Source organism: Choloepus didactylus, chromosome 8, assembly GCF_015220235.1.
Source record: "Choloepus didactylus isolate mChoDid1 chromosome 8, mChoDid1.pri, whole genome shotgun sequence".
Classification (NCBI taxonomy): Eukaryota; Metazoa; Chordata; class Mammalia; order Pilosa; family Megalonychidae; genus Choloepus; species Choloepus didactylus.
The window spans coordinates 76,172,071-76,196,448 of NC_051314.1; the positions used below are offsets into that span (position 1 = coordinate 76,172,071).

The 24,378-nt window shown below is 39.6% G+C and overlaps 1 protein-coding gene and 1 long non-coding RNA gene across 2 annotated transcripts in view; both read left to right on the plus strand.

Annotated features, from left to right (window-relative positions):
• The window catches only part of LOC119542322, a 55,681-nt gene that overhangs the window by 18,405 nt on the left and 12,898 nt on the right, over positions 1-24,378 (plus strand). The gene's annotated exons all lie outside the window — the stretch shown is intronic.
• On the plus strand, positions 12,195-12,907 carry LOC119542321 (porimin-like). Its single transcript, XM_037846994.1, is given in 2 exon segments — positions 12,195-12,342; positions 12,345-12,907. Coding segments are annotated over 2 exon segments (594 nt in total). The 3' UTR covers positions 12,791-12,907.

The window sequence follows — 24,378 nt, forward strand, 5'->3', positions numbered from 1 at the left end:
TCCAGATGGTTAAAAGAGGAAAGTTGGGACCATGTGGGACACCATAACAAAAGAAGAAGGATAAAGACTGGGATTGTGTAACTCAGGGAAACCTAGGGTGCTCAATGATTCAGGGAAACCTAGGGTGCTCAATGATTGTAATAAAAAGTACAAATATGTTTTTATATTAGGTAGAACAAATGAATGTCAACATTGCAAGGTGCTAAAAATAGGGTGGGACTGGGTAGGAAAATACAATCAATGCAAACTAGAGACTCTAATTAAAGGAAACATCATATTATGCTTCCTTTATGTAACAAAGGCAATATACCAAACCTAAATGCAAAAGCAGGGGAGGAATAGGGGAAGGATATGGAACTCCTGGCATTGGTGATGTTGTCTGACTCTTTATTCTACTTAGGTTAATGCTATCTTTCTTTTTGTTGCTTTCTAGCTGTCATTTTTTTCTCTCTCTTCTTTTTCTTTTGTCTCTCTGCCTTCTTTGACTCTTCCTCCTTCTTTGTGGAAGAAATGGAGATGTCCTTATATAGATAGTGGCAATGGGGCTGAATACATAAATATGTGACTATACAGGGAACCAATGATTGTTTACTTAGGGTGGAATGTATACTGTGTGAACAAAACCGTCTTAAAAGAAATGGGTTGATGAAGAATACTGGAGGGCACTATACTGAGTGAAATAAGACAGACACATAAAGGCAAATATTGCAGAGTCTCATTGAAGTGAACTAATTATAATATGTAAACTCATAGACATGACATATAACTTACCAGGATATAGAATGAGGCTAAAGAATGGGGATCAGTTGCTTGTTATGAGCAGAATGTTCAACTAGGGTGAACTTAAACTTTTGGAAATGGGCAGGGGTGATGGTAGCATGTGAGAGTAACTAACAGTGCTGAAAAGTGTGTGAAGGTAATAGAAAGCGTAAGGTCGGAGTCATGTATGTCACCAGAAGGGAAGTTGGAGGTTAAAATATGGAATGTATAAAGCAGTGAATCTCGTGGTGGACAATGTCCATGATTAACTATATAAATATTAGAAATCTCTCTCATGAACTAGAACAAATGTATAACACTATACATTAATTAATAGAGAGGCATATAGGAAAAAATATATACCTGTTGCAAACTATATACTACATTTAGTAGATTTTAGCATTCTTTCATCAACAATAACAAATGTACTATACCAAAACTATGAATCAATAATGGAGGGGGGGTGGTTAGGGGTATGGGAGGATTTGAGCTTCCTTTTTTGATCTTTGTTTCCTTTCCGGAGTAACGAAAATGTTCTAAAAATTGAAAAAAAATTAATTGTGGTGATGGATGCACAGCTGTATGATGGTACCATGGACAATTGATTGTACACTTCGGATCTTTGGATAGTTGTATGGTATGTGAACAACTCAATAAAATATATAAATATAAAATAAAAAAGGTGCTAAAAATAGTTTAATATATTACATAGGGAAGTATTTGGGAAGTGTTATAATAATTAAAAGGGATTTTCTAATCTTCTGTTAGTTAAATTTGTATAGGTGATATGTTATTCATGTATTTAGAAATTGTATAAAATTCCTAAAGACTTGACAGTTTTCTCACTGTCCATGTTATATCCTGATATTGATCTGCATGATGTTAGACAACAGTTATGATGTTATTAGTCATGGTTTTAATTATTCTTAGAAGAATGTTACAGATCATGGAAATGACCAAATTTCCTTATCAGTTATACAACTTTGCTCTAATGCCTCTCTAAGAGTACATGTGGTCAGCTACAAGTCAGTACTTCACCTTCAACAAAAAAGAACTTTAAAAGAGAAGCAGAACCAAATAAATCCAGAGCTCCGCTAGCATTAGTGGCTGTTGGTTAGACAACTAAAAGTGTCTGCTACAGAGCGAGAAGCAAGAGTTCTCTTTGGATAAGGGAAGTTGGGGATGCTAGCCCATAAGAGGTGTAAGGTAGAATGAATGTCAGTTCTATAAATGATTGGCACATTGGAACCTCCTGTGGAGCTTTAAAAACGATTGAAGGGCTGGGCAAGATGGCACACTGGTGAGCTGTATGTTTTAGTTACTCCTCCAGGAAAGTAGGTAGAAAGCCAGGAACTGCGTGGACTGGACACCACAGAGCAATCTGACTTTGGGCATACTTCATACAACACTCATGAAAACGTGGAACTGCTGAGATCAGCGAAATCTGTAAGTTTTTGCGGCCAGGGGACCCGCGCCCCTCCCTGCCAGGCTCAGTCCCGTGGGAGGAGGGGCTGTCAGCTCCGGGAAGGAGAAGGGAGAACTGCAGTGGCAGCTCTTATCGGAAACTCATTCTACTGATCCAAACTCCAACCATAGATAGACGGAGACCAGACACCAGACAATCTGAGAGCAGCCAGCCCAGGAGAGAGGAGACAGACATAGAAAAAAACAGCAGGAAAAACTCCAAAATAAAAGCGGAGGATTTTTGGAGTTCTGGTGAACATAGAAGGGGGAAGGGCAGAGCCCAGGCCCGAGCTCAGGCCCTGAGGTGCATATGCAAATCCTGAAGAAAAGCTGATCTCTCTGCCCTGTGGACCTTTACTTAATGGCCCTGGTTGCTTTGTCTCTTAGCATTTCAATAACCCATTAGATCTCTGAGGAGGACCCTCTTTTTTTTTTTTTTTTTTTTTTTAATCCTTTTTTCTTTTTCTAAAACACTTACTCTAAGAAGCCCAATACAGAAAGCTTCAAAGACCTGCAATTTGGGCAGGTCAAGTCAAGAGCAGAACTAGGAGAGCTCTGAGACAAAACGCAATAATCCAGTGGCTGAGAAAATTCACTAAACACCACAACTTCCCAAGAAAAGGGGGGTGTCCGCTCACAGCCATCATCCTGGTGGACAGGAAACACTCCTGCCCATCGCCAGCCCCATAGCCCAGAACTGCCCCAGACAACCCAGTGTGACGGAAGTGCTTCAAATAACAGGCACACACCACAAAACTGGGCGTGGACATTAGCCTTCCCTCCAACCTCAGCTGATTGTCCCAGAGTTGGGAAGGTAGAGCAGTGTGAATTAACAAAGCCCCATTCAGCCATCATTTCAGCAGACTGGGAGCCTCCCTACACAGCCCAGCAGCCCAGAACTGCCCTGGGGGGACGGCACTCACCTGTGACATAGCACAGTCATCCCTCAACAGAGGACCCGGGGTGCACGGCCTGGAAGAGGGGCCCACTTGCAAGTCTCAGGAGCCATACGCCAATACCAAGGACTTGTGGGTCAGTGGCAGAGACAAACTGTGGCAGGACTGAACTGAAGGATTAGACTATTGCAGCAGCCTTAAAACTCTGGGATCACCAGGGAGATTTGATTGTTAGAGCCACCCCCCATCCCTGACTGCCCAGAAACACGCCCCATATACAGGGCAGGCAACACCAACTACACACGCAAGCTTGGTGCACCAATTGGACCCCACAAGACTCACTCCCCCACTCACCAAAAAGGCTAAGCAGGGGAGAACTGGCTTGTGGAGAACAGGTGGCTCGGGGACGCCACCTGCTGGTTAGTTAGAGAAAGTGTACTCCACGAAGCTGTTGATCTGATAAATTAGAGATAAGGACTTCAATTGGTCTACAAATCCTAAAAGAACCCTATCAAGTTCAGCAAATGCCACGAGGCCAAAAACAACAGAAAATTATAAAGCATATGAAAAAACCAGACGATATGGATAACCCAAGCCCAAGCACCCAAATCAAAAGACCAGAAGAGATACAGCACCTAGAGCAGCTACTCAAAGAACTAAAGATGAACAATGAGACCATAGTACGGGAGACAAAGGAAATCAAGAAGACCCTAGAAGAGCATAAAGAAGACATTGCAAGACTAAATAAAAAAATGGATGATCTTATGGAAATTAAAGAAACTGTTGACCAAATTAAAAAGATTCTGGACACTCATAGTACAAGACTAGAGGAAGTTGAACAACGAATCAGTGACCTCGAAGATGACAGAATGGAAAATGAAAGCATAAAAGAAAGAATGGGGAAAAAAATTGAAAAAATCGAAATGGACCTCAGGGATATGATAGATAATATGAAACGTCCAAATATAAGACTCATTGGTGTCCCAGAAGGGGAAGAAAAGGATAAAGGTCTAGGAAGAGTATTCAAAGAAATTGTTGATGGAAACTTCCCAAATCTTCTAAACAACATAAATACACAAATCATAAATGCTCAGCGAACCCCAAATAGAATAAATCCAAATAAACCCACTCCGAGACATATACTGATCACACTGTCAAACACAGAAGAGAAGGAGCAAGTTCTGAAAGCAGCAAGAGAAAAGCAATTCACCACATACAAAGGAAACAGCATAAGACTAAGTAGTGACTACTCAGCAGCCACCATGGAGGCGAGAAGGCAGTGGCACGATATATTTAAAATTCTGAGTGAGAAAAATTTCCAGCCAAGAATACTTTATCCAGCAAAGCTCTCCTTCAAATTTGAGGGAGAGCTTAAATTTTTCACAGACAAACAAATGCTGAGAGAATTTGCTAACAAGAGAACTGCCCTACTGGAGATACTAAAGGGAGCCCTACAGACAGAGGAACAAAGAAAGGACAGAGAGACTTGGAGAAAGGTTCAGTACTAAAGAGATTCAGTATGGGTACAATAAAGGATATTAATAGACAGAGGGGGAAAAATATGACAAACATAAACCAAAGGGTAAGATGGCTGATTCAAGAAATGCCTTCACGGTTATAACGTTGAATGTAAATGTATTAAACTCCCCAATTAAAAGATATAGATTCGCAGAATGGATCAAAAAAAAATGAACCATCAATATGTTGCATACAAGAGACTCATCTTAGACACAGGGACACAAAGAAACTGAAAGTGAAAGGATGGAAAAAAATATTTCATGCAAGCTACAGCCAAAAGAAAGCAGGTGTAGCAATATTAATCTCAGATAAAATAGACTTCAAATGCAGGGATGTTTTGAGAGACAAAGAAGGCCACTACATACTAATAAAAGGGGCAATTCAGCAAGAAGAAATAACAATCGTAAATGTCTACGCACCCAATCAAGGTGCCACAAAATACATGAGAGAAACACTGGCAAAACTAAAGGAAGCAATTGATGTTTCCACAATAATTGTGGGAGACTTCAACACATCACTCTCTCCTATAGATAGATCAACCAGACAGAAGACCAATAAGGAAATTGAAAACCTAAACAATCTGATAAATGAATTCGAATTAACAGACATATACAGGACATTACACCCCAAATCACCAGGATACGCATACTTTTCTAGTGCTCATGGAACTTTCTCCAGAATAGATCATATGCTGGGACATAAAACAAGCCTCAATAAATTTAAAAAGATTGAAATTATTCAAAGCACATTCTCTGACCACAATGGAATACAATTAGAAGTCAATAACCATCAGAGACTTAGAAAATTCACAAATACCTGGAGGTTAAACAACACACTCCTAAACAATCAGTGGGTTAAAGAAGAAATAGCAAGAGAAATTGCTAAATATATAGAGACGAATGAAAATGAGAACACAACATACCAAAACCTATGGGATGCAGCAAAAGCAGTGCTGAGGGGGAAATTTATAGCACTAAACGCATATATTAAAAAGGAAGAAAGAGCCAAAATCAAAGAACTAATGGATCAACTGAAGAAGCTAGAAAATGAACAGCAAACCAATCCTAAACCAAGTAGAAGAAAAGAAATCACAAGGATTAAAGCAGAAATAAATGACATAGAGAACAAAAAAACAATAGAGAGGATAAATACCACCAAAAGTTGGTTCTTTGAGAAGATCAACAAGATTGACAAGCCCCTAGCTAGACTGACAAAATCAAAAAGAGAGAAGACCCATATAAACAAAATAATGAATGAAAAAGGTGACATAACTGCAGATCCTGAAGAAATTAAAAAAATTATAAGAGGATACTATGAACAACTGTATGGCAACAAACTGGATAATGTAGAGGAAATGGACAATTTCCTGGAAACATATGAACAACCTAGACTGACCAGAGAAGAAATAGAAGACCTCAACCAACCCATCACAAGCAAAGAGATGCAATCAGTCATCAAAAATCTTCCCACAATTGGGGTAGCTGGTGGTGGATACCTGAAAGTATTAAACTACAACCCAGAACCCATGAATCTCGAAGACAATTGTATAAAAATATAGCTTATGGGGGGTGACAGTGGGATTGGGAATGCCATAAGGACCAAACTCCACTTTGTCTAGTTTATGGATCAATGTGTAGAAAAGTAGGGGAAGCAAACAAACAGACAAAGGTACCTAGTGTTCTTTTTTACTTCAATTGCTCTTTTTCACTCTAATTATTATTCTTGTTATTTTTGTGTGTGTGCTAATGAAGGTGTCAGGGATTGATTTAGGTGATGAATGTACAACTATGTAATGGTACTGTAAACAATCGAAAGTACAATTTGTTTTGTATGACTGCGTGGTATGTGAATATATCTCAATAAAATGATGATAAAAAAAAAAAAAAGAATTAAGATATGAAAAAAAAAAAAAAAAAAAAATCTTCCCACAAATAAATGCCCAGGGCCAGATGGCTTCACAGGGGAATTCTACCAAACTTTCCAGAAAGAACTGACACCAATCTTACTCAAACTCTTTCAAAACATTGATGAAAATGGAACACTACCTAACTCATTTTATGAAGCTAACATCAATCTAATACCAAAACCAGGCAAAGATGCTACAAAAAAGGAAAACTACCGGCCAATCTTCCTAATGAATATAGATGCAAAAATCCTCAACAAAATACTTGCAAATCGAATCCAAAGACACATTAAAAAAATCATACACCATGACCAAGTGGGGTTTATTCCAGGCATGCAAGGATGGTTCAACATAAGAAAATCAATCAATGTATTACAACACATTAACAAGTCAAAAGGGAAAAATCAATTGATCATCTCAATAGATGCTGAAAAAGCATTTGACAAAATCCAACATCCGTTTTTGATAAAAACACTTCAAAAGGTAGGAATTGAAGGAAACTTCCTCAACATGATAAAGAGCATATATGAAAAACCCACAGCCAGCATAGTACTCAATGGTGAGAGACTGAAAACCTTCCCTCTAAGATCAGGAACAAGACAAGGATGCCCGCTGTCACCACTGTTATTCAACATTGTGCTGGAAGTGCTAGCCAGGGCAATCCGGCAAGACAAAGAAATAAAAGGCATACAAATTGGAAAAGAAGAAGTAAAACTGTCATTGTTTGCAGATGACATGATCTTATATCTAGAAAACCCTGAGAAATCGACGATACAGCTACTAGAGCTAATAAACAAATTTAGCAAAGTAGCGGGATACAAGGTTAATGCACATAAGTCAGTAATGTTTCTATATGCTAGAAATGAACAAACTGAAGAGACACTCAAGAAAAAGATACCATTTTCAATAGCAACTAAAAAAATCAAGTACCTAGGAATAAACTTAACCAAAGATGTAAAAGACCTATACAAAGAAAACTACATAACTCTACTAAAAGAAATAGAAGGGGACCTTAAAAGATGGAAAAATATTCCATGTTCATGGATAGGAAGACTGAATGTCATTAAGATGTCAATTCCACCCAAACTCATCTACAGATTCAATGCAATCCCAATCAAAATTTCAACAACCTACTTTGCAGACTTGGAAAAGCTAGTTATCAAATTTATTTGGAAAGGGAAATGCCTCGAATTGCTAAAGACACTCTAAAAAAGAAAAACGAAGTGGGAGGACTTACACTCCCTGACTTTGAAGCTTATTATAAAGCCACAGTTGCCAAAACAGCATGGTACTGGCACAAAGATAGACATATAGATCAATGGAATCGAATTGAGAATTCAGAGATAGACCCTCAGATCTATGGCCGACTGATCTTTGATAAGGCCCCCAAAGTCACTGAACTGAGTCATAATGGTCTTTTCAACAAATGGGGCTGGGAGAGTTGGATATCCATATCCAAAAGAATGAAAGAGGACCCCTACCTCACCCCCTACACAAAAATTAACTCAAAATGGACCAAAGATCTCAATATAAAAGAAAGTACCATAAAACTCCTAGAAGATAATGTAGGAAAACATCTTCAAGACCTTGTATTAGGCGGCCACTTCCTAGACTTTACACCCAAAGCACAAGCAACAAAAGAGAAAATAGATAAATGGGAACTCCTCAAGCTTAGAAGTTTTTGCACCTCAAAGGAATTTCTCAAAAAGGTAAAGAGGCAGCCAACTCAATGGGAAAAAATTTTTGGAAACCATGTATCTGACAAAAGACTGATATCTTGCATATATAAAGAAATCCTACAACTCAATGACAATAGTACAGTCGGCCCAATTATACAATGGGCAAAAGATATGAAAAGACAGTTCTCTGAAGAGGAAATACAAATGGCCAAGAAACACATGAAAAAATGTTCAGCTTCACTAGCTATTAGAGAGATGCAAATTAAGACCACAATGAGATACCATCTAACACCGGTTAGAATGGCTGCCATTAAGCAAACAGGAAACTACAAATGCTGGAGGGGATGTGGAGAAATTGGAACTCTTATTCATTGTTGGTGGGACTGTATAATGGTTCAGCCACTCTGGAAGTCAGTCTGGCAGTTCCTTAGAAAACTAGATATAGAGCTACCATTCGATCCAGCGATGGCACTTCTCGGTATATACCCGGAAGATCGGAAAGCAGTGACACGAACAGATATCTGCACGCCAATGTTCATAGCAGCATTATTCACAATTGCCAAGAGATGGAAACAACCCAAATGTCCTTCAACAGATGAGTGGATAAATAAAATGTGGTATATACACACGATGGAATACTACGCGGCAGTAAGAAGGAACGATCTCGTGAAACATATGACAACATGGATGAACCTTGAAGACATAATGCTGAGCAAAATAAGCCAGGCACAAAAAGAGAAATATTATATGCTACCACTAATGTGAACTTTGAAAAATGTAAAACAAATGGTTTATAATGTAGAATGTAGGGGAACTAGCAATAGAGAGCAATTAAGGAAAGGGGAACAATAATCCAAGAAGAACAGATAAGCTATTTAATGTTCTGGGGATGCCCAGGAATGACTATGGTCTGTTAATTTCTGATGGATATAGTAGGAGCAAGTTCACAGAAATGTTGCTATATTAGGTAATTTTCTTGGGGTAAAGTAGGAACATGTTGGAAGTTAAGCAGTTATCTTAGGTTAGTTGTCTTTTTCTTACTCCCTTGTTATGGTCTCTTTGAAATGTTCTTTTATTGTATGTTTGTTTTCTTTTTAACTTTTTTTTTCATACAGTTGATTTAAAAAAGAAGGGAAAGTTGAAAAAAAAAAAAAGAAAAACAAGGAAAAAAAAAAGATGTAGTGCCCCCTTGAGGAGCCTGTGGAGAATGCAGGGGTATTCGCCTACCCCACCTCCATGGTTGCTAACATGACCACAGACATAGGGGACTGGTGGTTTGATGGGTTGGGCCCTCTGCCGCAGGTTTTACCCTTGGGAAGACGGTTGTTGCAAGGGAGAGGCTAGGCCTCCCTATGGTTGTGCCTAAGAGCCTCCTCCCGAATGCCTCTTTGTTGCTCAGATGTGGCCCTCTCTCTCTAGCTAAGCCAACTTGAAAGGTGAAATCACTGCCCTCCCCCCTACGTGGGATCAGACACCCAGGGGAGTGAATCTCCCTGGGAACGTGGAATACGACTCCCGGGGAGGAATGTAGACCTGGCATCGTGGGACGGAGAACATCTTCTTGACCAAAAGGGGGATGTGAAAGGAAATGAAATAAGCTTCAGTGGCAGAGAGATTCCGAAAGGAGCCGAGAGGTCACTCTGGTGGGCACTCTTATGCACACTTTAGACAACCCTTTTTAGGTTCTAAAGAATTGGGGTAGCTGGTGGTGGATACCTGAAACTATCAAACTACAACCCAGAACCCATGAATCTCGAAGACAGTTGTATAAAAATGTAGCTTATGAGGGGTGACAATGGGATTGGGAAAGCCATAAGGACCACACTCCACTTTGTCTAGTTTATGGATGGATGAGTAGAAAAATAGGGGAAGGAAACAAACAGACAAAGGTACCTAGTGTTCTTTTTTACTTCTATTGCTCTTTTTCACTCTAATTATTATTCTTGTTATTTTTGTGTGTGTGCTAATGAAGGTGCCAGGGATTGATTTGGGTGATGAATGTACCACTATGTAATGGTACTGTAAACAATCGAAAGTACGATTTGTTTTGTATGACTGCGTGGTATGTGAATATATCTCAATAAAATGAAGATTAAAAAAAAAAGAAATAAAAAAAAAAAGAGAAGCAAGGCAAATATATAAATTATGTTCTGCCTGTTAACATAATCCTGGTAAATGTGCAAAAGTTTGTGGTTTGCAGTTGATGACCCCAATATAAGTCAGTTGTCAAATATTTTTATTTCTGGAAATAGCTTCATTTACAAAGTGTTATAGGAAAATTAGGGCCCAGATTGTAAGCTCTTACAGCAATCACATTTATTCTTGAGCGTTAACTTTTATTTCTAAATTCTGAAATGCTTTGTTCTTTGTGTATAACTTGGTAACTCTCTGAAACTTTGGATATCTATGTGACACCTGAGACTCAGACTAAGAGTTCTCCAGCTCTGGAAGTACTAAAGGAGCAACATTACTCCATACAGAAACTGTTAAAGAAGGTGAAATAGAGATCAGACTTCAACTAGGGATGTGAATGAAGCTGATCTGGTCAAGACTAAGGTGAATCAGAATATGGTGTAAAAGATGAGAGTGTCTGTATTTTAAGACTTTAATTTCTGTATGAGACCAAAGGAAGAGAGATTTATTTTGTCTAAAATTTAAATTTTCTGGAGCACACTATCTGATTTAACCTGTCTGGCCAGTTTATTTAAACAACCTAATTTGGCTTTATTTGGCATGGAACCTAGAATAGGGAATGAGATCTTGGTATTCTTTACAGGTTGATATAATACCCTGATGCATTTCAGAGTGTTTGGGGCAGAAAATGAAAAAGTATTTGCAAAGGCCTTTGAGGGACTGGAGAAATTGTGGAACTATTAAACTTCCCCGCCTAGGGAATTCCTGCTATTTTCTCAAGCAATAGGGCTTCCTAATTTAATAAACCAAGCCCATGATCTTGAGGCTTGCCCTTATGAAACTTATTTCTGTAATGACAAAGCTAAGCCTACTTATAATTAATGCCTAAGAGTCACCCCCTGAAAACCTCTTTTGTTGCTCATATGTGGCCTCTCTTTAAGCCAAACTCTGCAAATAAATTCACTACCTACCCTTTATGTGGGGCATGACTTCTGTGCCAGTTTGGATGCATTATGTACCCTAGAACGCTATGTTCTTTGATGCATTCTTGTGGGGCAAATGTATTAGTGTTAATTAGATTGGAATTCTTTGATCGAGTGTTTCCGTGGAGATGTGACTCAATCCACTGTGAGTGAAATGTTTGATTGGATAACTTCCATGGAGGTGTTACCCTGCCCATTCAGGGTGGGTATTAATTCAATTACTGGAGTTGTAAAAGTTAAAAGAAGGGCCTCAGAGCAACTGAGAGTGACATTTTGAAGAGGAGCTGCAGCTAAGAGAGGACAAAATGCCCAAGAGAAACATTTTGGAGAACTCCATTTTGAAACACAACCTGGGAGCAAGCGGATGCCAGCCACATGCCGTCCAAGCTAACATAGGATTTCCCGATGCCAATGGCCGTCCTTCAGTGAAGGTACCCGGTTGTTGATACCTTACCTTGGACAATTATGGCCTTCAGACTGTAACTTTGTAACCAAATAAACCCCCTTTGTAAAACCAATCCATTTCTGGTATTTTGCATAATGGCAGCATTAGCAAACCAGAACAGATTTTGGTACCAGGAGTGGGGTATTGGTGCTGCTGAGCTTGCAATTACCGAACATGCTGGAATGGCTTTTTAAATAGACAAGGGGGTTTCCGCCGCCAGGGCTCGGCAAATGACACCCTCTCCAGGCTCTGCTCCCGCGCCCTATTTGGTTATCCAGGGGGCAGGCAACCTGAGGGGAGGCGTGCGCGGCGGAAGGGGACACGAAGCTGGTGCCGGGTCCGCAGAGGAACTGTTCTCGCCGCCAACGACCTCAGTTCGGGTCCCACGCGGCGTCGTGTCCTTCTGTCAGAACAATGGGGCTCGGTGCACGAGGTGACTGGGCAGCGCTGCTCCTGGGGGCCCTGCGGGTGTTGGCCCTGTGGGGGACCACCGTGGACAGCGCAGCAGATTCGGAGGGATATACAAACTCAAAGAATTCTATGCTTCCGCAAAAGAACATTGCCACACAACAGGGAATGTCGTACAGTTGCCACCCAGCCATGCAAATGGAATGTCCAACGGCACCTTGAAACAGTTAACAACTCCAGTTTCCTCAATCTCAAGCAATGTGGCAGAACCCAAAGCAGCATTTGATGTGACACCAGGGGTCTCCACAAATACCTCCACCACCTTGAAGTCTACACCCCGTACAACAAGTGTTTTGCGAAACACATCCCAGATGGCCACAACCCATAATAGTTCAGTGACATCTGTTTCTTCATCAGTAAAAATCACAGTAACTGTTAATTCTAAGGAAAATAAAGGATCAAAATTTGATATTGGCGGCTTTGTTTGTGGTATTGTGTTAACACTGGGAGTTTTATCTATTCTTTACCTTGGATGCAAAACATATTACTCAAGAAGAGGCATTCGGTATAGAACCATTGATGAACATGATGCCATCATTTAAGAAAATCCAAGGACCAAGTAAAGAAGAAAGATTGATGCAGCCCTATCAATTAATTTTGGTTTATTATTAGTTTAAAAAATATTTTCTTGAAAATAGTATAAACAGACCATGCATATAGTAAAATATATTATGCAAATGTTCCTCATGATTACTAAAGGTAAAAAAGTTTGGGTTTGTGTTTTGTTTAATGAACATTTGGAGCTTATAAACAGTGTAGTAGTTATATTCACTTCTGGCAAATACGGAGTAAGACAAGCAAGTCCTCTCCCATTTTTTTTGTGGCATTGGTCACATAAGGCCGGTAATTGGAAGATATCGTCACTGCAGGGCAGGGTGCCATCTGGGTATGTAAATAAGGAGCTCATCACAGCACTTAGGATTTCGAGTGTCTTTGTTGCTCACACAAAGGATTCCAGTGCCTTTCAGAGCTGAATTTATCTTAATTACTAATGCTGTACAGCAGAAATAATACAATTCAGTAATCTAAGCATAATTTTAGTTTGTCTCTTCAAAAAGCAGCAGCACTTTTGATATGTTTCGAGTATAAGTTGGTTTAGAAACATAACATACACACACACACACACACACACACACACACACACATCTTCAAATAAAACCAAAAACATTATCTGAGCTTAACCTTCTTAGAAATTCAGTGGAGCACTGGAGAGGATGTATTTTTAGTAATAACTTCTTTTGAGCTTTCAGCGGTAGTTGATACAAAATTCTCTTTGACTTTTCTCTTTATTATTTCAGTAAGTTGCAATGTTTAACGTGATAGTGTTTTTTTTTTCAATTTCTAACAGATCTCTCTTTATTAGTAGCAACTGAAATTAAATTTTCTTATTATTTCTGACTATAGCAAAAGGCACTGCATTTCAACTCCCCAACAAGTAGACAACCCTCTTCATTACTCTTTTTTTTTTTAATCTTCATTTTATTGAGATATATTCACATACCACGCAGTCATACAAAACAAATCGTACTTTCGATTGTTTACAGTACCATTACATAGTGGTACATTCATCACCCAAATCAATCCCTGGCACCTTCATTAGCACACACACAAAAATAACAAGAATAATAATTAGAGTGAAAAAGAGCAATAGAAGTAAAAAAGAACACTAGGTACCTTTGTCTGTTTGTTTCCTTCCCCTATTTTTCTACTCATCCATCCATAAACTAGACAAAGTGGAGTGTGGTCCTTATGGCTTTCCCAATCCCATTGTCACCCCTCATAAGCTACATTTTTTTTTTTTTTTTTTAGGAATTTTTGTTTTATTGTCTTTTCCTTTATTTTGTTTTAATTTTTTTCATATGTATTTTAATTGGATATGAATTTTAAATTTTACCTTTAAAAATTTGGTCAAGATGACCCTGTGCTTTTTTTTTTTTTTTTTTTTTTTTTTTTTTTTTTTTTTTTTTTTTTGGTATTTATATTTATCATGTGATCTTTACTGGAAATCTTTATTTCTTCATGTGGTTTCAGTCAATTGTTTAATGTCCCTTCCTTTCAGCCTACACAATTCCCTTTCACATTTCTTATAGGACTGATCTACTGGTGATGAAGTCCCTCAGCTTTTGATTATCCAGGAATGTTTTCATCTCCCCCTCATTTTTAACCTCCAGGTGTTTATGAATTTTCTAAGTCTCTGATGGTTATTGACTGCTATTTGTATTCCGTTGTGGTCAGAGAATGTGCTTTGAATAATTTCAATTTTTTTAAATTTATTGAGGGTTGTTGTATGTCCCAGCCTATGGTCTGTTATGGAGAAAGTGCCTTGATTACTAGAGAAGAATGTGTATCCTGGTGATTTGGGATGTAATGTTCTATATATATCTGTTAAATTTCTCTATATCTCTCTCTCTTTTCTTTACTTCTCTGTCAGTAGGGCTCCCTTTAGTATCTGAAGTAGGGCAGGTCTTTTACTAGCAAAATTTCTCAATTTGTGAAAAATTTAAGCTCTCCCTCAAATTTGATGGAGAGTTTTGCTGGATAAAGTATTCTTGGCTGGAAATTTTTCTCTCTCAGAATTTTAAATATGTCATGCCACTGCCTTCTCACCTCCATGGTGGCCACTGAGTAGTCACAACTTAGTCTTATGTAGTTTCCTTTGTATGTGGTGAATTGCTTTTCTCTTGCTGCTTTCGGAACTTGCTCCTTCTCTTCAGTATTTGAGAGTCTGATCAGAATATGTCTTAGAATGGGTTTATTTGGATTTATTCTATTTGGAGTTCGCTGGGCATTTATGCTTTGTGTATTTATATTGTGTAGCCATTTGGGGAAGTTTTCCCCAACAATTTCTTTGAATACTCTTTCTAGGCCTTTACCCTTCTCTTCCCTTTCTGGGACACCAATGAGTCTTAAATTTGAACATTTTATTTTATCTATCGTATTCCTGAGATCCATTTCAATTTTTTTTTATTTTTTTCCCCATTCATTCTTCCGTTCTTTCATTTTCCGTTCTGTGGTTCTTGAGGTTGCTGAGTCGTTGTTCAGCTTCCTCTAGTCTTGTATTATAAGTATCCAGAATCTTTTTAATTTGGTCAGCAGTTTCTTTTATTTCCATAAGATCATCTGTTTTTTTATTTACTCTTGTAATTTCTTCTTTATGCTCTTCTAGGGTCTTCTGCATGCCCTTTATATCCTGTGCCATGTTCTTCTTCATGTCCTTTATATCCTGTGCCATGCTCTCGTTGTTTGTCTTTAGTTCTTTGATTAATTGCTCCAAGTACTGTGTCTCCTCTGATCTTTTGATTTGGGTATTTGGGTTTGGGTTATCCATATCATCTGGTTTTTTCATATGCTTTAAAATTTTCTGTTGTTTTTGGGCTCTTGGCATTTGCTTTACTTGATAGGGTTCTTTCTGGATATAAAAAATAACAATCTCTAATTTGTCAGATCTACAGCTTGTTGGTGTATACTTTCTCTAACCAGCAGATGGTGTCTATGAGTCACCTATTCCCCCCAAGTCAGTTCTTCCCAACTTTGTCTTTGTGGTGTGTGGGGATCTGTTTCTTGTGGGGTTCTACTGGTGCACCAAATTTGGGTGTGTTGTTGGTGCTGTCCACCCTGAATGTGGGGTGTGTGTCTGAGCGGTTAGGGAAGCAGGGCGGCTTTAATGATCAAACCTCCCAGGTGTTCCTGGAGATTTAAGGCTGTTGCAAGAGTCTGAACCTTCATTTCAGTCTCACCACAGATTATTTCTGCTGCTGACCCACAAGTCCTTGGTATTGGCCTAGGGTCCCTGGGATTTCTGGGTGGGTTCCTCTTCCCAGCCATGCCCTTCGAGGGCCTCTGCTGGGGGAACGCTGTGCTATGTCACAAGTGCGCGCCTTCCTTCAAGGGAAGCCCTGGGCTGTGCAGGGGCGTTCGCAGCCTGCTGTAAAGATGGCTGAATGGGGCGTGTTAACCTCCCCCTTTTTGCAGAGCTCTGCCTTCCCAGCTCCAGGACAACCAGCTGTGGGCGTGCTAAAGGCCACTGTCCACGCCCAATATTGTGGTATGTGCACGGTGTTGCGGGAAACGCTTCCCGTCACACTGGGTCCCTTGGTACAGCTCTGGTCCGGGGCTCCAGCACCGGGCAGGAGCGTCCCCAGCCCGCTGGGAAGATGGCTGCAAGGGGCGTGTTTTTTTTCTCCTTTGAGCTCACTCTGCCCTCCCCACTCCGAGATAATTAGCAGTGGGTCCACGAAAGGCTATCTTCCACACCAGATGTTGAGGCATACCCACAGCCTGTTCCTGCTGCGCTTCATTGTGTGGTTCTTGCTGCCGTATCTGCAGCCACTCCTGGGTTTTTTTTTAAAAAAGAACTAGTACGCCTCCAAACGCCAACCCATGGTTTCCCCACACCACAGCATGGCTGCCAGACACTCAGCAGGTTCGCTCACTCGTTTCAGAATGCAGACTCCCAGTTTCACCAAGTGCACGGTCCCTGTGGATTGAGCAGACCTTGTCCGTCATTGGACTGGTGGACTGGCGCTAGAGCTGGTGTTCTGGGTCACTTTCTGTTTTTTATCTAGTATTTTTCATGGAGGTATTGTTTTGCCTCATCTCTCCTAGCCGCCATCTTAGATTCTCTCCACTTACAGATTTTATATTGCGATCTTGGGCATTCTTCCCAATTCAGGTTGGTGTATGATGAGTGGACTGTCACTTTTGTTCCTCCGCAGTTATTCCAGATTACTTACTAGTTGTTCCTGGTTGTTTATTAGTTGTTCCAGGGGGACTAACTAGCTTCTACTCTCTGTGCCGCCATTTTCTTCCTAATACAAGATAGGTTTATTTTTTTTTTTTTTTTTTTTTTTTAATCATCATTTTATTGAGATATATTCACATACCACGCAGTCATACAAAACAAATCGTACTTTCGATTGTTTACAGTACCATTACATAGTTGTACATTCATCACCTAAATCAATCCCTGACACCTTCATTAGCACACACACAAAAATAACAAGAATAATAATTAGAGTGAAAAAGAGCAATTGAAGTAAAAAAGAACACTAGGTACCTTTGTCTGTTTGTTTGCTTCCCCTACTTTTCTACACATCGATCCATAAACTAGACAAAGTGGAGTTTGGTCCTTATGGCATTCCCAATCCCACTGTCACCCCTCATAAGCTACATTTTTATACAACTGTCTTCGAGATTCATGGGTTCTGGGTTGTAGTTTGATAGTTTCAGGTATCCACCACCAGCTACCCCAATTCTTTAGAACCTAAAAAGGGTTGTCTAAAGTGTGCATAAGAGTGCCCACCAGAGTGACCTCTCGGCTCCTTTCGGAATCTCTCTGCCACTGAAGCTTATTTCATTTCCTTTCACATCCCCCTTTTGGTCAAGAAGATGTTCTCCGTCCCACGATGCCAGGTCTACATTCCTCCCCGGGAGTCGTATTCCACGTTCCCAGGGAGATTCACTCCCCTGGGTGTCTGATCCCACGTAGGGGGGAGGGCAGTGATTTCACCTTTCAAGTTGGCTTAGCTAGAGAGAGAGGGCCACATCTGAGCAACAAAGAGGCATTCGGGAGGAGGCTCTTAGGCACAACCATAGGGAGGCCTAGCCTCTCCTTTGCAGCAACCGTCTTCCCAAGGGTAAAACCTGTGGTAGAGGGCCCAACCCATCAAACCACCAGTCCCCTATGTCTGTGGTCATGTTAGCAACCATGGAGGTGGGGTAGGCGAATACCCCTGCATTCTCCACAGGCTCCTCAAGGGGGCACTACATCTTTTTTTTTCCCTTGTTTTTCTTTATTTTTTTTTTTAACTTTCCCTTCTTTTTTAAATCAACTGTATGAAAAAAAAGTTAAAAAGAAAACAAACATACAATAAAAGAACATTTCAAAGAGACCATAACAAGGGAGTAAGAAAAAGACAACTAACTTAAGATAACTGCTTAACTTCCAACATGTTCCTACTTTACCCCAAGAAAATTACCTAATATAGCAACATTTCTGTGAACTTGCTCCTACTATATCCATCAGAAATTAACAGACCATAGTCATTCCTGGGCATCCCCAGAATGTTAAATAGCTTATCTGTTCTTCTTGGATTATTGTTCCCCTTTCCTTAATTGCTCTCTATTGCTAGTTCCCCTACATTCTACATTATAAACCATTTGTTTTACATTTTTCAAAGTTCACATTAGTGGTAGCATATAATATTTCTCTTTTTGTGCCTGGCTTATTTCGCTCAGCATTATGTCTTCAAGGTTCATCCATGTTGTCATATGTTTCACGAGATCGTTCCTTCTTACTGCCGCGTAGTATTCCATCGTGTGTATATACCACATTTTATTTATCCACTCATCTGTTGAAGGACATTTGGGTTGTTTCCATCTCTTGGCAATTGTGAATAATGCTGCTATGAACATTGGCGTGCAGATATCTGTTCGTGTCACTGCTTTCCGATCTTCCGGGTATATACCGAGAAGTGCAATCGCTGGATCGAATGGTAACTCTATATCTAGTTTTCTAAGGAACTGCCAGACTGACTTCCAGAGTGGCTGAACCATTATACAGTCCCACCAACAATGAATAAGAGTTCCAATTTCTCCACATCCCCTCCAGCATTTGTAGTTTCCTGTTTGCTTAATGGCAGCCATTCTAACCGGTGTTAGATGGTATCTCATTGTGGTCTTAATTTGCATCTCTCTAATAGCTAGTGAAGCTGAACATTTTTTCATGTGTTTCTTGGCCATTTGTATTTCCTCTTCAGAGAACTGTCTTTTCATATCTTTTGCCCATTGTATAATTGGGCCGACTGTACTATTGTCATTGAGTTGTAGGATTTCTTTATATATGCAAGATATCAGTCTTTTGTCAGATACATGGTTTCCAAAAATTTTTTCCCATTGAGTTGGCTGCCTCTTTACCTTTTTGAGAAATTCCTTTGAGGTGCAAAAACTTCTAAGCTTGAGGAGTTCCCATTTATCTATTTTCTCTTTTGTTGCTTGTGCTTTGGGTGTAAAGTCTAGGAAGTGGCCGCCTAATACAAGGTCTTGAAGATGTTTTCCTACATTATCTTCTAGGAGTTTTATGGTACTTTCTTTTATATTGAGATCTTTGGTCCATTTTGAGTTAATTTTTGTGTAGGGGGTGAGGTAGGGGTCCTCTTTCATTCTTTTGGATATGGATATCCAACTCTCCCAGCCCCATTTGTTGAAAAGACCATTATGACTCAGTTCAGTGACTTTGGGGGCCTTATCAAAGATCAGTCGGCCATAGATCTGAGGGTCTATCTCTGAATTCTCAATTCGATTCCATTGATCTATATGTCTATCTTTGTGCCAGTACCATGCTGTTTTGGCAACTGTGGCTTTATAATAAGCTTCAAAGTCAGGGAGTGTAAGTCCTCCCACTTCGTTTTTCTTTTTAGAGTGTCTTTAGCAATTCGAGGCATCTTCCCTTTCCAAATAAATTTGATAACTAGCTTTTCCAAGTCTGCAAAGTAGGTTGTTGGAATTTTGATTGGGATTGCATTGAATCTGTAGATGAGTTTGGGTGGAATTGACATCTTAATGACATTCAGTCTTCCTATCCATGAACATGGAATATTTTTCCATCTTTTAAGGTCCCCTTCTATTTCTTTTAGTAGAGTTATGTAGTTTTCCTTGTATAGGTCTTTTACATCTTTGGTTAAGTTTATTCCTAGGTACTTGATTTTTTTAGTTGCTATTGAAAATGGTATCTTTTTCTTGAGTGTCTCTTCAGTTTGTTCATTTCTAGCATATAGAAACATTACTGACTTATGTGCATTAACCTTGTATCCCGCTACTTTGCTAAATTTGTTTATTAGCTCTAGTAGCTGTATCGTCGATTTCTCAGGGTTTTCTAGATGTAAGATCATGTCATCTGCAAACAATGACAGTTTTACTTCTTCTTTTCCAATTTGTATGCCTTTTATTTCTTTGTCTTGCCGGATTGCCCTGGCTAGCACTTCCAGCACAATGTTGAATAACAGTGGTGACAGCGGGCATCCTTGTCTTGTTCCTGATCTTAGAGGGAAGGCTTTCAGTCTCTCACCATTGAGTACTATGCTGGCTGTGGGTTTTTCATATATGCTCTTTATCATGTTGAGGAAGTTTCCTTCAATTCCTACCTTTTGAAGTGTTTTTATCAAAAATGGATGTTGGATTTTGTCAAATGCTTTTTCAGCATCTATTGAGATGATCAATTGATTTTTCCCTTTTGACTTGTTAATGTGTTGTAATACATTGATTTTCTTATGTTGAACCATCCTTGCATGCCTGGAATAAACCCCACTCGGTCATGGTGTATGATTTTTTTAATGTGTCTTTGGATTCGATTTGCAAGTATTTTGTTGAGGATTTTTGCATCTATATTCATTAGGGAGATTGGCCGGTAGTTTTCCTTTTTTGTAGCATCTTTGCCTGGTTTTGGTATTAGATTGGTGTTAGCTTCATAAAATGAGTTAGGTAGTGTTCCATTTTCTTCAATGTTTTGAAAGAGTTTGAGTAAGATTGGTGTCAGTTCTTTCTGGAAAGTTTGGTAGAATTCCCCTGTGAAGCCATCTGGCCCTGGGCATTTATTTGTGGGAAGATTTTTGATGACTTATTGCATCTCTTTGCTTGTGATGGGTTGGTTGAGGTCTTCTATTTCTTCTCTGGTCAGTCTAGGTTGTTCATATGTTTCCAGGAAATTGTCCATTTCCTCTACATTATCCAGTTTGTTGCCATACAGTTGTTCATAGTATCCTCTTATAATTTTTTTAATTTCTTCAGGATCTGCAGTTATGTCACCTTTTTCATTCATTATTTTGTTTATATGGGTCTTCTCTCTTTTTGATTTTGTCAGTCTAGCTAGGGGCTTGTCAATCTTGTTGATCTTCTCAAAGAACCAACTTTTGGTGGTATTTATCCTCTCTATTGTTTTTTTGTTCTCTATGTCATTTATTTCTGCTTTAATCCTTGTGATTTCTTTTCTTCTACTTGGTTTAGGATTGGTTTGCTGTTCATTTTCTAGCTTCTTCAGTTGATCCATTAGTTCTTTGATTTTGGCTCTTTCTTCCTTTTTAATATATGCGTTTAGTGCTATAAATTTCCCCCTCAGCACTGCTTTTGCTGCATCCCATAGGTTTTGGTATGTTGTGTTCTCATTTTCATTCGTCTCTATATATTTAGCAATTTCTCTTGCTATTTCTTCTTTAACCCACTGATTGTTTAGGAGTGTGTTGTTTAACCTCCAGGTATTTGTGAATTTTCTAAGTCTCTGATGGTTATTGACTTCTAATTGTATTCCATTGTGGTCAGAGAATGTGCTTTGAATAATTTCAATCTTTTTAAATTTATTGAGGCTTGTTTTATGTCCCAGCATATGATCTATTCTGGAGAAAGTTCCATGAGCACTAGAAAAGTATGCGTATCCTGGTGATTTGGGGTGTAAAGTCCTGTATATGTCTGTTAAATCGAATTCATTTATCAGATTGTTTAGGTTTTCAGTTTCCCTATTGGTCTTCTGTCTGGTTGATCTATCTATAGGAGAGAGTGATGTGTTGAAGTCTCCCACAATTATTGTGGAAACATCAATTGCTTCCTTTAGTTTTGCCAGTGTTTCTCTCATGTATTTTGTGGCACCTTGATTGGGTGCGTAGACATTTACGATTGTTATTTCTTCTTGCTGAATTGCCCCTTTTATTAGTATGTAGTGGCCTTCTTTGTCTCTCAAAACATCCCTGCATTTGAAGTCTATTTTATCTGAGATTAATATTGCTACACCTGCTTTCTTTTGGCTGTAGCTTGCATGAAATATTTTTTTCCATCCTTTCACTTTCAGTTTCTTTGTGTCCCTGTGTCTAAGATGAGTCTCTTGTATGCAACATATTGATGGTTCATTTTTTTTGATCCATTCTGCGAATCTATATCTTTTAATTGGGGAGTTTAATACATTTACATTCAACGTTATAACCGTGAAGGCATTTCTTGAATCAGCCATCTTACCCTTTGGTTTATGTTTGTCATATTTTTCCCCCTCTGTCTATTAATATCCTTTATTGTACCCATACTGAATCTCTTTAGTACTGAACCTTTCTCCAAGTCTCTCTGTCCTTTCTTTGTTCCTCTGTCTGTAGGGCTCCCTTTAGTATCTCCAGTAGGGCAGGTCTCTTGTTAGCAAATTCTCTCAGCTTTTGTTTGTCTGTGAAAAATTTAAGCTCTCCCTCAAATTTGAAGGAGAGCTTTGCTGGATAAAGTATTCTTGGCTGGAAATTTTTCTCACTCAGAATTTTAAATATATCATGCCACTGCCTTCTCGCCTCCATGGTGGCTGCTGAGTAGTCACTACTTAGTCTTATGCTGTTTCCTTTGTATGTGGTGAATTGCTTTTCTCTTGCTGCTTTCAGAACTTGCTCCTTCTCTTCTGTGTTTGACAGTGTGATCAGTATATGTCTCGGAGTGGGTTTATTTGGATTTATTCTATTTGGGGTTCGCTGAGCATTTATGATTTGTGTATTTATGTTGTTTAGAAGATTTGGGAAGTTTTCCTCAACAATTTCTTTGAATACTCTTCCTAGACCTTTACCCTTTTCTTCCCCTTCTGGGACACCAATGAGTCTTATATTTGGACGTTTCATATTATCTATCATATCCCTGAGGTCCATTTCGATTTTTTCAATTTTTTTCCCCATTCTTTCTTTTATGCTTTCATTTTCCATTCTGTCATCTTCGAGGTCACTGATTCGTTGTTCAACTTCCTCTAGTCTTGTACTATGAGTGTCCAGAATCTTTTTAATTTGGTCAACAGTTTCTTTAATTTCCATAAGATCATCCATTTTTTTATTTAGTCTTGCAATGTCTTCTTTATGCTCTTCTTGGTTCTTCTTGATTTCCTTTGTCTCCCGTACTATGGTCTCATTGTTCATCTTTAGTTCTTTGAGTAGCTGCTCTAGGTGCTGTGTCTCTTCTGGTCTTTTGATTTGGGTGCTTGGGCTTGGGTTATCCATATCGTCTGGTTTTTTCATATGCTTTATAATTTTCTGTTGTTTTTGGCCTCGTGGCATTTGCTGAACTTGATAGGGTTCTTTTAGGATTTGTAGACCAATTGAAGTCCTTATCTCTAATTTATCAGATCTACAGCTTCGTGGAGTACACTTTCTCTAACTAACCAGCAGGTGGTGTCCCCGAGCCACCTGTTCTCCACAAGCCAGTTCTCCCCTGCTTAGCCTTTTTGGTGAGTGGGGGAGTGAGTCTTATGGGATCCAATTGGTGTACCAAGCTTGCGTGTGTAGTTGGTGTTGCCCGCCCTGTGTATGGGGCGTGTTTCTGGGCAGTCGGGGGGGGGGTGGCTCTAACAATCAAATCTCCCTGGTGATCCTAGAGTTTTAAAGCTGCTGCAATAGTCTAATCCTTCAGTTGAGTCCTGCCACAGTTTGTCTCTGCCACTGACCCACAAGTCCTTGGTATTGGCGTATGGCTCCTGAGACTTGCAAGTGGGCCCCTCTTCCAGGCCGTGCACCCCGGGTCCTCTGTTGAGGGATGACTGTGCTATGTCACAGGTGAGTGCCATTCCCCCAGGGCAGTTCTGGGCTGCTGGGCTGTGTAGGGAGGCTCCCAGTCTGCTGAAATGATGGCTGAATGGGGCTTTGTTAATTCACACTGCTCTACCTTCCCAACTCTGGGACAATCAGCTGAGGTTGCAGGGGAGGCTAATGTCCACGCCCAGGTTTGTGGTGTGTGCCTGTTATTTGAAGCGCTTCCATCACACTGGGTTGTCTGGGGCAGTTCTGGTCTATGGGGCTGGCGATGGGCAGGAGTGTTTCCTGTCCACCAAGATGATGGCTGTGAGCGGACACCCCCCTTTTCTTGGGAAGTTGTGGTGTTTAGTGAATTTTCTCAGCCCCTGGATTATTGCGTTTTGTCTCAGAGCTCTCCTAGTTCTGCTCTTGACTTGACCTGCCCAAATAGCAAGTCTTTGAAGCTTTCTGTATTGGGCTTCTTAGAGTAATTGTTTTAGAAAAAGAAAAAAGGATTAAAAAAAAAAAAAAAAAGGAAAAGGGCCCTCCTCAGAGATCTAATGGGTTATTGAAATGCTAGGAGACAAAGCAACCAGGGCCATTAAGGAAAGGTCCACAGG